General features: G+C 52.9%; 1 protein-coding gene across 1 annotated transcript in view; it reads left to right on the top strand.

The window, feature by feature from the left end:
• The window catches only part of HIVEP3 (HIVEP zinc finger 3), a 165,807-nt gene that overhangs the window by 83,857 nt on the left and 66,096 nt on the right, over positions 1-15,854 (top strand). Inside the window, exon 4 of the mRNA XM_059488674.1 lies at positions 9,696-15,372. Coding sequence (XP_059344657.1) covers positions 10,258-15,372 — 5,115 coding nt within the window. The 5' untranslated portion in view covers positions 9,696-10,257. The remainder of the gene's footprint in view (positions 1-9,695; positions 15,373-15,854) is intronic.

Here is a 15,854-nt window from a genome sequence, read left to right as displayed (position 1 = left end):
CCTCCTGGCTGCCCTCAGCTCTGCTTTGGGGGATCATTCACTGGCTGCAGCCCTCCTGCTGCTCCAGGAATTGTTCTCCTGGATTCCAGGGGAGAGGAGGCTCCAAATTGGTCCCTCACGGACAGCTCAGCCCAGGTGTGTGAGCAGCAGCCGCACTTGGGGCCGGCTGGGCTTCATTCAGGGCAGAGGAGACCAGAGAAGGGCTGGGACAAAGCTGGGGAGTTGCTTGAGCTCTGCTTCCCTCCCTGAGGGCTGGAATACAGGTTGGATATTAGGAAGAAGTTTTTTACAGAAAGAGTCATAAAGTTCTGGAATGTTCTGCCTGGGGAGGTGGTGGAGTCACCGTCCCTGGGGTGTTTAACAAAGCCTGGATGTGGCACTGGGTGCCAGGGTTGAGTTGAGGTGTTGGGGCTGGGTTGGAATCGATGGTCTTGAAGGTCTCTTCCAACCCAGTGATTCTGGGAATTCTGTGAATCTCTGCTGGGTTCCTGTGCTGGGGGTTTGGGATTTGGGTTTGGGGTTTGGGTTTCCTGCTCCTGTTGGAGCTGGGATTTGTGCTGAGCTTGAAGCATGAGCCAGGCTCTGGCACATTCCAGTGTCAGCTTCAGGAGCTGGGCTCTCTCTGCCTCGCTGCAGCTCCCAAACCAGGCTGGCTCCAGGGGAAAATGGTCTTGTCTGGGAGCCCTGCTCATCCCAGCACTGCTTCCAGACTCCTCCAAAGTGCAGCTCAGGCTCAGAGCACCAAGTGGGTGTCTGCAAGCTGCCCTCTGCTCTCCTTCTGAACTTGGCAGCCTGAGCTCTGCTGGGGTTCATCCGTCCTGGCTCAGCTTCCCTTGGAGCTTTCCCCTCTGCTCCGTGCCAAGGCTGGAGCTCAGCTGGAGCAGGAGGAGCCACAGGAGCAGTGCCTGGTGCGGCAGGAGCAGCAGGGCAGCAAGTGCAGTGAACTAAGCCAACACTGCCAGAGTCAGAACCCAACCTGACACCCTGTGGGTCAGGCTGTTGGCAGCAGTGCCATTGGAATTGTGGCTCAGCCCTCCTGCAGTGTCAGGGCTGGTTCTGCTGGAGCAGGGATCCTGCAGAAAGGTGCAGTCTCTGCCTCTGAAGATCCAGGGGCAGAGGCAGCTGCTGTTCCTCTGGGCAATGCAGTGCAGAAGCCGTGCTGGTGTTGCAGAATCTCCAGATTATATCTGGAGATATAATAATGCTCTGCCCACCAGGGCAGTGCCTGGTGTGGGGTCATCCTCCACCCTCAGCTGCAGAGCTGCTGGGGCTGCTCCAGTTCCAGGAAATGAAGGAGGCAGGATGAGTTTCCTGAACTGAATTCCTGAATGGAAGGAGCTCTGACCATCTCAGGGGCTGGAGTTTTGGTGTGCCCTCTGCACAAGGGTGATATTCACCTTGGAGCAAGATCCAGCTTGCCAAAATGTGAAATAATCTTAGAAAAAACTCTTCCTGTACCTGCCTTGGTGTGCTGTTGGAGATGTGGGCGTCCATGGGCTGTGTGGGCATCCATGGGCTGTGTGGGCATCCATGGGCTGTTGGATTTTGGAAAAGGTACGTGGAGAAGGGAGCAGGGAGGGTGGAGCCAGTCTTGACTCCATGGGAATGGCCAGATTTGGTGTGTGAATCCATAGATTGGTGTGTGAATCCATGGATTGGTGTGTGTGAATCCATGGACTGGTGTGTGTGAATCCATGGATTGGTGTGTGTGAATCCATGGACTGGTGTGTGTGAATCCACGGATTGGTGTGTGAATGCATGGATTGGTGTGTGTGAATCCACGGATTGGTGTGTGAATGCATGGATTGGTGTGTGCACCCATGGATTGGTGTGTGAATCCATGGATTGGTGTGTGTGAATCCGTGGACTGGTGTGTGAATCCATGGATTGGTGTATGTGAATCCATGGATTGGTGTGTGAATCCATGGAGTGGTGTGTGTGAATCCATGGATTGGTGTGTGAATCCACGGAGTAGTGTGTGAATGCATGGATTGGTGTGTGTGAATCCATGGAGTGGTGCATGTGAATGCATGGACTGGTGTGTGTGAATCTATGGACTGGTGTGTGCACCCATGGACTGGTGTGTGAATCCATGGATTGGTGTGTGTGAATCCATGGAGTGGTGTGTGTGAATCCATGGACTGGTGTGTGCACCCATGGACTGGTGTGTGTGAATCCGTGGACTGGTGTGTGAATGCATGGAGTGGTGTGTGTGAATCCATGGACTGGTGTGTGTGCACCCATGGATTGGTGTGTGAATCCATGGACTGGTGTGTGAATGCATGGGTTGGTGTGTGAATCCATGGATTGGTGTGTGTGAATCCATGGATTGGTGTGTGAATACATGGGTTGGTGTGTGAATCCATGGATTGGTGTGTGTGAATCCATGGATTGGTGTGTGAATGCATGGACTGGTGTGTGTGAATCTATGGACTGGTGTGTGCACCCATGGATTGGTGAGTAAATCCATGGATTTCTTGTGTCCGTGGAAGAAAATCCAGGCAGCATCCAAGGAGAGGCTCATCCAGAGAGGGTCAGGGTGAGCTTTCCCCAGTGACCCCCCCAAGGCTCCTGGCCATGGAATCAGGGCTGTGAGATCGACTCCTTCCTGCTGCAATCCTGCGGTTGAGCAGGAATCACAAACTCCCTCTCAACTCCAGTTTTCCCTTCCTTCTATTATTTTTTCCCCACTCCTGTGGTTTGAAGGGATGCAGAAACATTCTGGGAGGTTTCTCAACCCCTGGGTTCAACCAGGAGTCTCTGCAGGGGAGCACAGTTTCAGGGAAAGGCCATTCCTGCCTTCCCTGTGCTCAGGGCTCATGGCCTCAGATGGAATCACTGCTCACCACGAGATCCCTCCCCATCCTAGGACTGGCACCTGGAGTGGAGTGGTCAGTCCTGGGGAATTCGGAAGGAACCATTAGGCAGGAATGGTGTAAAAATACTAAATAGTGATTTTTTAATAGTGAGAAGGGAGAGCAGCGGGGATTTGCACAATCCCATGATGGAGATGAGCTGGGAATGCTCAGAATTCAGCACTGGTCCTCAAGGGTCGTCTTGAATGTCTCTAAAAAAGTTGATTTTCTTGAATTTTGCTTGCAAGAAAACAGGATCAGCGTCCTTATAAATGTGAGAAACCCCTGAGAAGTTCTCTGGCATGAGGGAGTGTGCTGGCACTGGGAACACATTTCCAGGGAAAGGCCATTCCTGCCTTCCCTGTGCTCAGGGCACGCGGCCTTGGATGGAATCACTGCTCACCACGAGCTGCCTCCCCATCCTGGGACTACCAGCCTGGAGTGGTCAGTCCTGGGGAATTCTGAAGGAATCATTAGGCAGGAGTGGTGTAAAAATATTAAATAGTGCCTTTTAAATAGTGAGAAGGGAGAGCAGCAGGGATTCGCACAATACCATGGAGGAGATGAGATGGGAATGCTCAGAATTCCTCACAGGCACTGGATCTCCAGGGTCATTGTGTATGTCTCTAAAAATTGATTTTCTTGAATTTTGCTCGCAACAAAACAGGATCAGCATCCTTATAAATGTGAGAAACCCCTGAGAAGCCCTCTGGAACAAGGGAGTGCCTGCAGGGGCAGGAGCCAGGCTGCAAATCCCACTTTTAGTGATGGAAATGAAACAGCAGGAGCTGGGAGGGAGCTGGGGCTGCCTGGAGGCTGAGCCAGAGCCCTGTCCTGGCTGGGCAGAGCCGAGTGCTGCTCCAAGGAATTCATGGAAGTGCTGATGCTTTGCTCCATGCCTGCCCTTCTGTGGCTGCTGCTCCTCAGGGCTTGCTGCTTTTTTTTCTTCCTCCCCCCTCTTCTAGTTTTGATGGTGATATTTCTGGGAATATTTAGCTCTCAAACATGCAGATTTTGCAATAATTTCTCTGTTGTGACTCAAATGCGTTTCTGGAAAGCCTCTCTGAAGTGATGAAATTCTCTAGATTAACCCTTTGCCTTGAATAAATGCAGAGTTGGGTTCATTCATGTTTTCCTCAGGGCTCTTCTCTGCCTGGAAAGGTGGGAGGGAAAACTGCAGAAACCCTTGGGGATAAAAATAGAAAGTGAGTAAGCACAAACTTTTAATCCTGGATTTTTTTAATGAGCAGAGAAAGTCTCCTGGCTGCCTCCCCATCTGTTTCCAGTTAAGAGGATCCCTCTTTATCTCCGTGGGTCTCTCCCTTCCCCAGGCCCTCAGTGCTGAGTCACAGCCCAGCTGTGGAACAGGGAAGTGTCCCCATCTGGAAATGGGGACTCACTCAGAGATGAACTTGCCCAGTTTCACACAGGAAATGTGTAACCAGAGTGGGAACTGAACCCAAATCTCTCCAGTTTAGCCCTGGGTTTTCTTCTCCCCTCGGTGATCCACGGCAGCTCAGCAGATGTTGCTCAAGTCTGAGGGTCCAAACATGTGAATTCCAGAATCCTGGAATGGTTTGGTCGTTAAAATCCCATCCCACCTATTCCCATGGCAGGGACACCTGCCACTGTGCCAGGTGCTGCCAGCCCCAATGCCCAGCCTGGCCTTGGGCACTGCCAGGGCTCCAGGGGCAGCCACAGCTGCTCTGGCAATTCCAGCCCAGCCCCTGCCCACCCTGCCAGGGAACAATTCCCAATTGCCAAGATCCCATCCAGCCCTGCCCTCTGGCACTGGCAGCCATTCCCTGCCTCCTGTCCCTCCATCCTTGTCCCCAGTCCCTCTGCAGCTCTCCTGGAGCCCCTTCAGGCCCTGGAAAGGGATCTCAAATCTCCCCAGAACCTTTTATCCTTTTATTCAGCTGAACACCCCCAGTTCTCCCAGCCTTTCCTCACAGCAAAGGTGCTGGGAGGTCTGTGGAAGGTGGGTGTGGAGGAACTGAATGTTTTGCTTGAAACTGAAGAAGTCTAAATGCAAAAGTCGAGACTAAATACGAGATTTGGATGAAGGGCTGGGCCAGGAGGAGAAATACCTGGGTCAAATGAGGAATACCTGGTCTAGGAGATGGAATAGAGGAGGAGGAACACCTGGTCCAGGAAGGGGAATAACCGCTCCAAAGGAAGGGATAACTGGACCAGAAGGGGGAATACTTGGGCTAGCAGGAGAAATACCCAGTCCAGGAGGAGGGAAACTGTTGAGTTTTATCTTCTTTTTGCCAGAATTGGGATTAAATGTGTGAGATGGTATTTCTTGTTGGGACTCAGATGTCTGTTAGTTCTTATCTCTGTCAGAGTTTCACAAACCCTGAGTTCTGCAGCACTTCACTCTGACACACTGAAAATGGAGCCCCATCTCTCTCTCTGCAAGGCCTTTTAAGGCTAAACTGTCCAATTAAGAAATGACACATAAATTATTTTCACTTTTAACCCAATAACCAACCACACATGGCCCACAATGGGGACTTTTTATCCAATTACATAAAACCACCCAAACCCATGGAGGAGGAGGAGAAGGAGGAGGAGGAGGAGGAGAAGAAGGAGAAGGAGAAGGAGAAGGAGAAGGAGAAGGAGAAGGAGAAGGAGAAGGAGAAGGAGAAGGAGAAGGAGAAGGAGAAGGAGAAGGAGAAGGAGAAGGAGAAGGAGAAGGAGAAGGAGAAGGAGAAGGAGAAGGAGAAGGAGAAGGAGAAGGAAGGACCAGCTTCCACCCCAAAACCTCCATCTTGCTCTATATCTATTACTATATTCTAAAACCCCAAACTCTGAGTTTCCCACCCTGTGCTCTCACACACTTCTATCCAAACTCCACACCCACAATCCCAGTTCTGTCATTCCATTCTGGAAGCTTCTCCACGGCCTCAGGTCAGTGCAGTGTTCTCTGGGGGTCAGTGCCTGGCAGCACAGAAAGTCTGGAATTCTCAGCAGTACCCAGGGTTCCAGCAGAAGCCCTGGGCTGGAGGAGCTCAGCCTGCGGTGCTGTTTGCTCTGAGCGTTGGTGTCACCCCAGGGAGGTGGCAGCGCCCCAGGGCACTGTTTGTGCCCTGCTGTGGTTACCTGGGGCTGTCTCCAGCAGGGCCCTGGCTGCTCCTGCAGAGGTGGAGCTGCAGGATCTGCACACCCTGAGCCCAGCCTGCTCTGCCTTCCACAGGCTGAGCTCAGCCCTGGGCAAACAAGAGGGGGACACCACCAAAACTCCACACTGCCCATTGCACTGTGAGTAACCTCTGCTTTCTCCACCCTGGCTGCTCTCCCTGCCCTCTGCAGTGGGCTCCACCTGTGAGCAGGACCTGCCTTTCTCTTTGTCCAGTTTATTTTGCTTTCACTTCAATTAATTTAAGAAACTTCTGCCTTGTGAATCCTCCCCATGCTGCATTTTTATATTTCTGTGTTGAGTTATGGCCCCTCAGTTTGGGAAGGACTTTGAAATGCCTGAGAGCATCCAGAGGGGGCAACAAGGCTGGAGAGGGGCTGGGAACACAAACCCACACATGCCATGGAAGCAGCTGGGATCTGTGTGCCCTATAATCCATGGGGCTTTTTCCATTAGGATTTGCTGTCATTGTTCCAGTGCCATGCTCAGGATGCTGAGGGAAAGAGAGAATAGAAATGGTGAAGGGTTGTAGAATCATGGAATATCCTGAGCTGGAAGGGACCAAGGATGATCAACCTGCCCAGACCCACCAACCCCACCCTGGCCATCCCTGCAGCGCTGCCCAAATTTCTCCCCCATCCTTCATCTCCCCCCTCCCTCACTCTCACACAATCATGGAATGAGCTGAGCTGGAAGGGACCCACAGGGATGATCAATCCCAACCCCAAACCCTGCCCAGAGCCCCCAGCAAGCCCAGCCTGGGCATCCCTGGAGCTCTGGCAGCCTCGGGGCCGTGCCCATTGCCTGGGCAGTGCCAGCACCCTCTGGGGGAAGAGCCTTGCCCTGATCTCAGCCTGAGCTGCCCTGGCCCAGCCCCAGCCGTGCCCTGGCTGCTGTCCCTGTCCCAGAGCAGGGATGGGAGCTGCCCCTCATGAATTTCCCCTTTTCTTCCTCCTTCTCTCTGGATCCTTAGTGGAGAAACCTTCCCAGGCTTCATTTTTTTTCTCCCATTTTTTGTTGCATTGTTAAATTTTCCTTGGAGAAGTCTCAGCCTGGATTAACTGCATCCAGCCAGGAGAATTATCCTTGGCCACTGGCATTCCAGGAGCGTCATTCCCATTAATGGAATAAAGATGTCCAGAGTAGCCTGGACTGGCCTGGAATGGCCCTGCTTGCCTCTGTAGGCAGCCAGGTGTGTTTGTTTGTTGGCCTGTGCTTGAATAGTGCAGAATTCCTAAAAAATAAAAATCAGCTGGGGATCATGTGTTCAGCAGAGGAGAATGAGGATGGTCTGAACATTTGGGATGATATTGATTTCAATCAATTTTCTTTGCATGCCTAATTTTAAACATTTAGGAATTGATATGTGGCCTACACAAGAAAATTCAGTATTACAATGTTGTCCAGGTTGAGTTGGGAGCTCTTAAATGTGAATATTTGAGCTTGTGGCAGCTTATTCTGCTCCTGCTGAAAAAATCCCTGCTTAAATCCACTTCTACTCAGTTAATGTTCTCTGTCTCTGCTTAAATCCAATTCTCCCAGGTCAAAAAGCTCTGTGTGTCACGAGTGGGGCAAACCCCAGCAACCTGTGCAGAAATCAAGGTGATAAATCAGCCCCACGAGTGCCTTTGATCTTGAATAAATGCTGGGCTCAAAGTCTAGCCCAGACCACAGGCAGGGTTAGTCAGCACTGAGGGCTCTCTGAAAAGGGGTTTCAAAATGTAATTAAATCCTTCTCACAGCAAGGAGCCTGATTCCCTCAGCAAGTCAGGGCAGGAGCAGGTGCTCTGCAGGTGCTGAGAAGGTTTGAAGCTGGTGCTGGAAGGGAGCATGGCCTGGATTTGAGGGAAAAAAGGTGAAGTTCAAGGCTGGAACTGATTTTGTGTCAATTCCCTGAGATGTGGTGTCACAGGTGGACTTATCCAGCCAATAAAAGATGACATCTCAGGGGAACCCACGTCCCTGAACTGAGCCCCTTATGGGGGATCCATTGTCCCCTCTGCGTCCCTGCCTCTCTCCATGAGGGAGATGCGTCCAAGGACTTGCACCCTGCATTTGGTCACCTGAGGTGACAGCTGTCAGTGACAGCTGTCACTGAGAATTTGTGAAGTCTGGCTGGTCATGAGGTGTCCCAGGGTGTGATGGTATTCACAGGGGTTTTTAGATTGGGGAAGAGATGAGGATCTGACTCCGTGTTTCAGAAGGCTGATTTATTATTTTATTATATATATTACATTAAAACTATACTAAAAGAATAGAAAAAAAGGATTTCATCAGAAGGCTGGCTAAGAATAGAATAGAAAAGAATGATAACAAAGGTTTGTGGCTCGAGCTCTGTGTCCAAGCCAGCTGGGCTGTGATTGGCCATTAATTACAAACAACCACATGAGACCAATCACAGATGCACCTGTTGCATTTCACAGCAGCAGATAATCATTGTTTACATTTTGTTCTCGAAGCTTCTTAGTTTCTCAAGAAGAAAAATCCTAAAGAAAATATTTCTCATAAAAGTTGTCTGCGACATCAGGGTGTCCCAGTATTATTACACTGCTAAAGTCAGCTAAATCCCCTCAAACGCCAGGTCTCTTTTCTCACTGAGCCCACAGGGTTGTAGGAGTGATTGAGCAGTGAGGAATCCTTGGAGAACTTTGTGGATTCTCCTGCTGGTCCTTGCCCTTCAGGAGGAAGCTGGGTCATTGCTGAGCTCAAATCTCAGTCCCCTGCTCCTCCCTGCCCTGCTGGACTGGCACTTCAGCCCCATCCCCAGGAAACACAGGGTTTGGAGTGATTTCCTCTAATTAACCCAGTCCTAGTAAGGCAGCACACCACGGGGCAGGCAATACCTTCAGAAAGAAGGATAATAATTTATTTGCCATTATACATCACATCTATCAATTAGTTTCATTTAGAAAGCACCACCCTTCTTTTCATTCAGAGCATCCCACCCATATCCACTCCATCTCCTGGAGAGACTGGCTGATTCCAGAGCGGTCAGGGTGCAACTCCAGTGCAATTCCCTCCCGGAATGTCCCATCAGGAGCTGTGTTTGCTCAGGGTGGTTAATAGGGTTTCAGAGGTCCCATCCACACTCATCTCAGGGGAGTTTCCCTTTAGAAACGGCCCACGTGTCTGCCACAGAAATTGGATTTGCGCCTTTGTTTGGTGACAAAAGGCAGGAAATTAAAGAGGCAACAGTTCAATAAAAGCTCCTCTTTACCTGCCTTTGTTGTAGGTGACACTGAAGATTAGCACAGCTCAAGAGCAGCTTTTATCCAGAGAAGATGCCTTGCTATTTGTCAGGGATGTAAGAGGTGTGAGGCAGGACTTTGGAGACAGTCGGTTTGGAAGGGAAATACAATTAAAAAAACTTTAAACCCCTAAATGTTTGCAGGAGATTAGGAGGAACTCGAGTTTGAAAGCATTTTAATTCATTTTTCCAAACTGTCTCTGTTTCAAGTTCCTGTCTTTGGTTGCTGCCTCAGAGCCAGGTTTTGTGAGCATTAAACCGAGTCCCTGAGGTTTGCCTGAGTGCAGTTTATGTTTAGGTTTAGGCAGACATTCAATGAGTTGTTCTGAATTATTTGTGTACAAAATATTTACTGTTAACCCCCCTGAATGAGCAGCGGTTAATTACTTACACACAAAAGCTAAAGTAGTGTTTTTTTTGTCTCTTTTTCTTTCGTATGTAATTACAGAAATGTGGGAAATACTTTTCCAAGGCTTTTGAACTCCAAAGTGGAACAGAAGGAAGACACAGGGGGACATCCACCGTTCAGTGTTATTTTCCTTGCACAGGAGAGAGAGAGAAAGGAAAAAAGAAAGGAACTTTCTGAGATGAGCACTAAAGTCTCAAGTTTTCAAAGGTTTGCATAACAAACAAGAGACACATTGTGGGTTGCATCTTGACTTTGAAGGCTTGCCACTGTCAACTGAAATAAAATGGCAAGGTTTAAAGCCTTAACCAAGTTCACAAGGAAAATATTTGGACTGAAAGTTTTGGAAAGTTTTCTCTCTTTGAAGTAGTTTGTCATGTGTTACCAATGTGAACTTTATTGACCTTGAAACGTTTTTTTTTTTGAATCAAATAGCAACTAGTGACACTTTAGTAAAATCTTAAATCAACAACCATCTCCTGGCGGCTCCAGCTTCGTAGCAAATGCAGGCAAAACAGGGAATCTACAGAGGAGACCTTTATTATTCCTAAATGAAGCCTGCCAAAACCTTCCCGAAATAGCATTCAAAGACCCTTTTAAGGTCATGGATCCTGAACAAAGCCAGAAGAGCACAAAAAAGGCTGAGGAAAGTCCAAGAAAGAGGCTTCCCAAAGGAGAGGCTTTCCAAGGCAGTATTTCATCCCCAACTACGTACCAGGGCAGCTCTGCTCCTTCCCAAGGAACCCCTCTCCGAGACATCATCTCGCAGCAGCACTTTTCCGGCTCTTTGCCCGTTCCACGAGAGGAGCCTCAGGAGAAGCCCGGCCACCAGAAACAACCCAAGCCCTCCTCCTTTGACCACCCCGCCCACATCCCGCAGCTTCAGCAGCACGCACTGGCACCAGCATTTATATCCCCGGGGAAGCCGGAGCATGTCCTGGAAGGTCCCACATGGCAGCTAGTTGATCCAGTCAGGCCAGGGCCCTCTGGCTCCTTCCCGTCTGCCGGGCTGCACGCCCACCACGGCCAGCTCCTCCCGTCCCACTCATCCATCATTCCCGCAGAGGACATGCCGGCCGTGCAGAAGGTCTTCATCCCCCGCCCCGCCCAGGTGTCCCTGAAGCAAGCTGAGGAGGTGCACAAGAAGGAGAAGAAGCCCCAGAAGCCGGGCAAGTACATCTGCCAGTACTGCAGCAGGCCCTGCGCCAAGCCCAGCGTGCTCCAGAAACACATCAGGTCCCACACGGGCGAGAGGCCCTATCCTTGCATTCCATGCGGCTTCTCCTTCAAGACCAAGAGCAATCTGTACAAACACAGGAAGTCCCATGCTCACCGGATCAAAGCCGGGCTGGCCTCAGGGATCGGAGCAGAGATGTACCCGTCGAGCCTGGAGATGGAGCGAATCGGTGGGGAGGAGTTCGAGGAGCCGACAGAAGGGGAGAGCACGGACTCGGAAGAGGAGACGGCAACAATGTCGGGGCACGCCGTGGAGCTGTCACCCAGGCAGAAGCACACCCTGCTCTCCAGCAGCCTGCTGAGCGCGGGGAGCCAAGGCTCCAGCCACGACCGCTGCTCGTTGTCCCATTCCAGCATGTCCCAGTCCCTCGAGGACAGCTCCCAGTTTGTGGAGCCGTCGTCAGAGCACGCCCTGAGCCATAAGTCCGAGGACACCCACACCATCAAGCAGAAGCTGGCGCTGCGCCTGAGCGAGCGCAAAAAGGTGATCGACGAGCAGGCGTTCCTGAGCCCCGGCAGCAAAGGCAGCACGGAGTCTGGGTACTTCTCCAGATCCGAGAGTGCGGAGCAGCAGATCAGCCCTCCCAACACCAATGCCAAGTCCTACGCCGAGATCATCTTCGGGAAGTGTGGGCGGATCGGGCAGAGGACGGCGGCGCTGGCTGCAAACACAACCCAGGGGTTCCCACACCTGTCAGGTGATGAGAAGCCCAGCATGGTCCCGTTGTCTGTGCCTAGAACACAGGTGATCGAGCACATCACTAAGCTAATTACCATTAACGAAGCTGTTGTGGATACCAGTGAAATCGACAGCGTGAAGCCCAGAAGAAGCTCTCTTTCGAGGCGTAGCAGCATTGAATCCCCAAAGTCTGGTGCGTACAGAGAACCGTTTCAGTTCGATATCAAGTCTGGCTCCAGCAGCCAGCTGGATGCAGCGAAAGTGTTGGCGTCCCACGGTGAAAAAATGAAGCCCGAACAATCATTGTTGTCACTTCAGCAATCCCACAGTGCCACAGAGACAGTGCCTCTCCTAAGAAGCCACTCAATGCCTTCTGCTGCATGCACTATAAGCTCCCCACACACCTTTAGAGGTAGCTACTCATTTGATGATCACATCACGGAGCCGGAAGTCTTAAGCCGCAGCCAAGCATTTTCCTCCCACCCTCGAATGCTAAAACGCCAACCAGCTATTGAGCTACCCTTGGGAGTGGAGTACGTCTCGGAGGAGCTCGGCTCTGCCAGCAAAGAAACTGTTCCCAAACCTCCCGAGGAGCCTGAAACCAAGGAAAGCGATCTTACCAAAAAGTCCCGCAAGGGCCCGAAGGGGAAAGGGTTCATGTACGAGTGCAACGTGTGCGGCGCTCGCTACAAGAAAAGGGACAACTACGAGGCCCACAAGAAGTACTACTGCTCAGAACTGCAGCTCTCCAAGCCCCGCTCTGCCACGTCCCACACCTCCTCAGAGCCAGAGAAGAGCGCGGCGGATCCCGACGTGTGGCCCCAGATGATGCATTACAAGCTGGGCAGCACCTTGGAGCTCACCCCGCTGCGCAAGAGGCGGAAGGAGAAGAGCCTGGGGGACGACGAGGAACCTCCGTCTTTCGAAGTGTCTGACACCCCCTCCTCCAGCACCGGCCCAAGCACTCAGTTTGCAAACCTGGCATCATCTGAGGTGGCTCTAAACCTGACCCGTGAATCCATGAAGTCACCAGCAGACTCGGGAAAATCCGCACCTTCCGAGGCCAGTGCCAGCTTCCAATCCAGGAACACCAAACCAGCTTCGAGCGCTGAGGGCAAGGAGAGGAGAACAACCTCCAAGGAGATCTCTGTCATCCAGCACACGAGCTCCTTTGAGAAGTCAGACTCCATCGAGCAGCCCAGCAGCTTGGAAGAGGACAAGCCCCTGTCCCAGTTCCCATCTCAGCCCACGCCCCAGCACAGCCGCCCCCCTCACTCCCTGCAGCCCAGGCTGGTCCGCCAGCCCAACATCCAGGTCCCTGAGATTCTGGTCACGGAAGAGCCGGACAGACCAGAAACAGAGCCAGAACCTCCTCCAAAGGAGCCAGAGAAAACCGAGGAGTTCCAGTGGCCACAGAGGAGCCAGACTCTTTCCCAGCTCCCTGCGGAGAAGCTCCCACCCAAAAAGAAGCGGCTCCGGCTGGCAGAAATGGCCCAGTCCTCCGGGGAGTCCAGCTTTGAGTCCGTCTCTCTCACCCGGAGCCCCAGTCAGGAGAGCAGCCTCTCCCACGGCTCCAGCCACTCCATCTCCTTTGACCGGGATGACCACACCAAGCCAGAGTCGAGTAGCCAGCCCTCCGAATCCCACCCAAAACCTCCTGGCGTTGGCTCCCATATGCTGATGGTCCCCAGCCACCATCACCATTCCAGGGAAATGCGGAGATCTGCTTCCGAGCAGACACCCAATGTGTCCCACCCTTCCCAGATGTCAGAGACTCGCAGCAAATCCTTCGACTACGGGAGCTTGTCGTCCACTCCTGCCTCCACCCCCGGCCCCTCCACCTCCTCGGCTCCTCAGGAGAGGAGGAAATGCTTCCTGGTGCGGCAGGCGTCCCTCACCAGGCACCCCGAACACGAGCCAGACCCGGCCCCACTGGGCTGGCCAGACACGGAGGATCCCGCTCCTTCTTCAAGTAAATCTCCTGCCACGAGTTTGCCCCATCAGCCGACCACGTCCTCCCCTTTGCCTTCTCACGGCACCTACCCGAGTGACAAGAGCCAGCCAAAGGACAGCCCCGAGCCATCCTACAGCCCGCCATACACAGAGGCTCTGCAGGTGTTCCACCACCCCGTGCCACAGCTGACGCTGCACGAGAAGCACTTCATGGCCCCTCAGGTTTCCATATTCCCCTACCAGCACCTCCTGCCGCAGCCGGGGCAGTCTGCAGAGCTCTTTGCCGCACACACCATGTCTGACATCCTCTCTGCCCAGTTCTCCATGCCTCAGATCCCTCCCTCCATATTTCAGACCCCGCCGCTGCCCCTCCCGCAGACACTCATCCACCCGGGCCCGCTCCACATCGCTCCTCCCTTGATGTCTCACCCCGCTGAGATGTCCTTCAGGCACCCTTCGTTCCTGCCTGTGCACTACCCTGGCTCCTCCCCGATCCCCTCAGCCTTCTTCCTGCCTCTCCAGTCTCAGTTTGCCCTCCACTTGCCAGGTGATGCTGGTGGACATTTGCCACAGATCAAATCCAGTTTGTTCTCAGCAGCAGGAAGCTCCAGCCTGTCTCCATGCACAGATTATGACTCGGACAGCAGGTTGCACCCTCTGACCTGCGCAGCGAGTCCCGCGCTCTCTGTCACCGTGACCCAGCTCGTTGTCCCCACCCGGACAGAGCCCATGGTGTCCCTGGTTGTCCCCGTCCGCATCCAGACCAACATGCCCTCCTATGGCAGCGCCATGTACACCACGCTCTCCCAGATCCTGGTCACACAGTCCCAGTGCAGCTCCTCCACCATCGTCCTCCCCAAATTTGATGACCGCCAGCCCAAGGGCACCCTGGTGTGCAGCGCTGATGTCCATGGGCTGGGGTTTGACCTGGCCCAGATGATCACAGAGGAGCAGAGAAGCCTTTTCCAGAGCCCATACCTGAGAGTTCCCCTGCCCTTGCCAGAAAGAAAGGGCTACATGCCCCTCACCTGCCCCTCAGACAGCATCCTCGGCCTGGAAGGGGGCCCCTCCACAGTTGGGGGCAGCAAAAGGATGCTGTCCCCAGCTGGCAGTTTAGAGCTGACCATGGAGACACAGCAGCAGAAGAGAGTGAAGGAGGAGGAAGTGTCTGAAGTAGAGGAGAAGCTGGAAGTGGTGAAGCCACCCAGTGCAGTAGAGGAAGCGAAAAAGCAGGATAAATCTCACTTCCTTGCGGAAAGCCAAGACAGGGTGGAGGTTGAGACACCACCCAGCGTGTCCGTGGAGCAGTCGGAGCCAAAGGAAACCCCGAGCAGTTCCCAGCAAGCAGCGTCCCGGCCGGGTTCCCCCAGCTTTGAGGCACTGCAGGAGTACGAGCAGCCAGCTGGCAAACAGTTCCTCAGCCAGGAGCCTCTGCAGCCCGTCAAGAAGGAAGACTCCAAAGAACTGGTGGAGCAGCCTCCACCAACCCCTGCCAGCACTGCCCCCGTGCCTGAGGGTGCCGCCAGTGCGGGGAAGGCTCGGGAAGGCACCGACACCAAGAAGGTCCTGCAGTTCCCCAGTCTCCACACAACCACTAATGTCAGTTGGTGCTATTTAAACTACATCAAGCCAAATCACACCCAGCAAGCAGATGGGCGCTCCTCGGTGTACTCCAGCTGGTGCATCAGCCTCTACAACCCCAACCTGCCCGGGGTGTCCACCAAGGCAGCCCTGGCCCTGCTGAGGTCCAAGCAGAAGGTGAGCAAGGAGATCTACACCATGGCCACCGCGCCGCGGCCTGAGGCGGGCAGGCTGGTCCCGGCCGGCTCCAGGAAGCCCAAAATGACCGAGGTAATGCAATCCTATCTCTTCTTTCTGCTGATCCATTTGGATGCGTGGGTAGCGGGGGCTGAGGGCCGGGGCGTGGCTGTGCTCAGCGTGGTCGGGGTGTACTCGTCCCGCTGGCGCTGGGAGAAGCGCCTGCTCTCAGTGAAGCTCTTAGAGTGAAGAGCCCAAACCCCACTGAAAGCCCAACCCAGGGGGCAGGCGAGCCTGCTCCCAGGCCAGGGTTCTGTTCTCCAGTTCCTACTTGCTTTGTAGCCCAAAAAGTAGGAATCACCACCACCACCCCAGAAACCACCACAGCTCCAGCACAAAGGATTAGACTTCATTTGCATTTGTCTTGATATTTCAAACAGCTTTACAACTTCCTTATTTTTCTTTTTTTTTTTTTTTTTTTTTGTTTAAACGCTGTTATAATTCCCTGCATTTTGCATGTTAGAAATGAAGAAAAAGGATTACCTTGGGGAAATGGGATTCTGTCTGGTTGTGCA

The sequence above is a fragment of the Ammospiza nelsoni genome, chromosome 25 (assembly GCF_027579445.1).
Source record: "Ammospiza nelsoni isolate bAmmNel1 chromosome 25, bAmmNel1.pri, whole genome shotgun sequence".
In the NCBI taxonomy this organism is placed as follows: domain Eukaryota; kingdom Metazoa; phylum Chordata; class Aves; order Passeriformes; family Passerellidae; genus Ammospiza; species Ammospiza nelsoni.
This window is presented reverse-complemented; position numbering and strand designations above follow the sequence as displayed.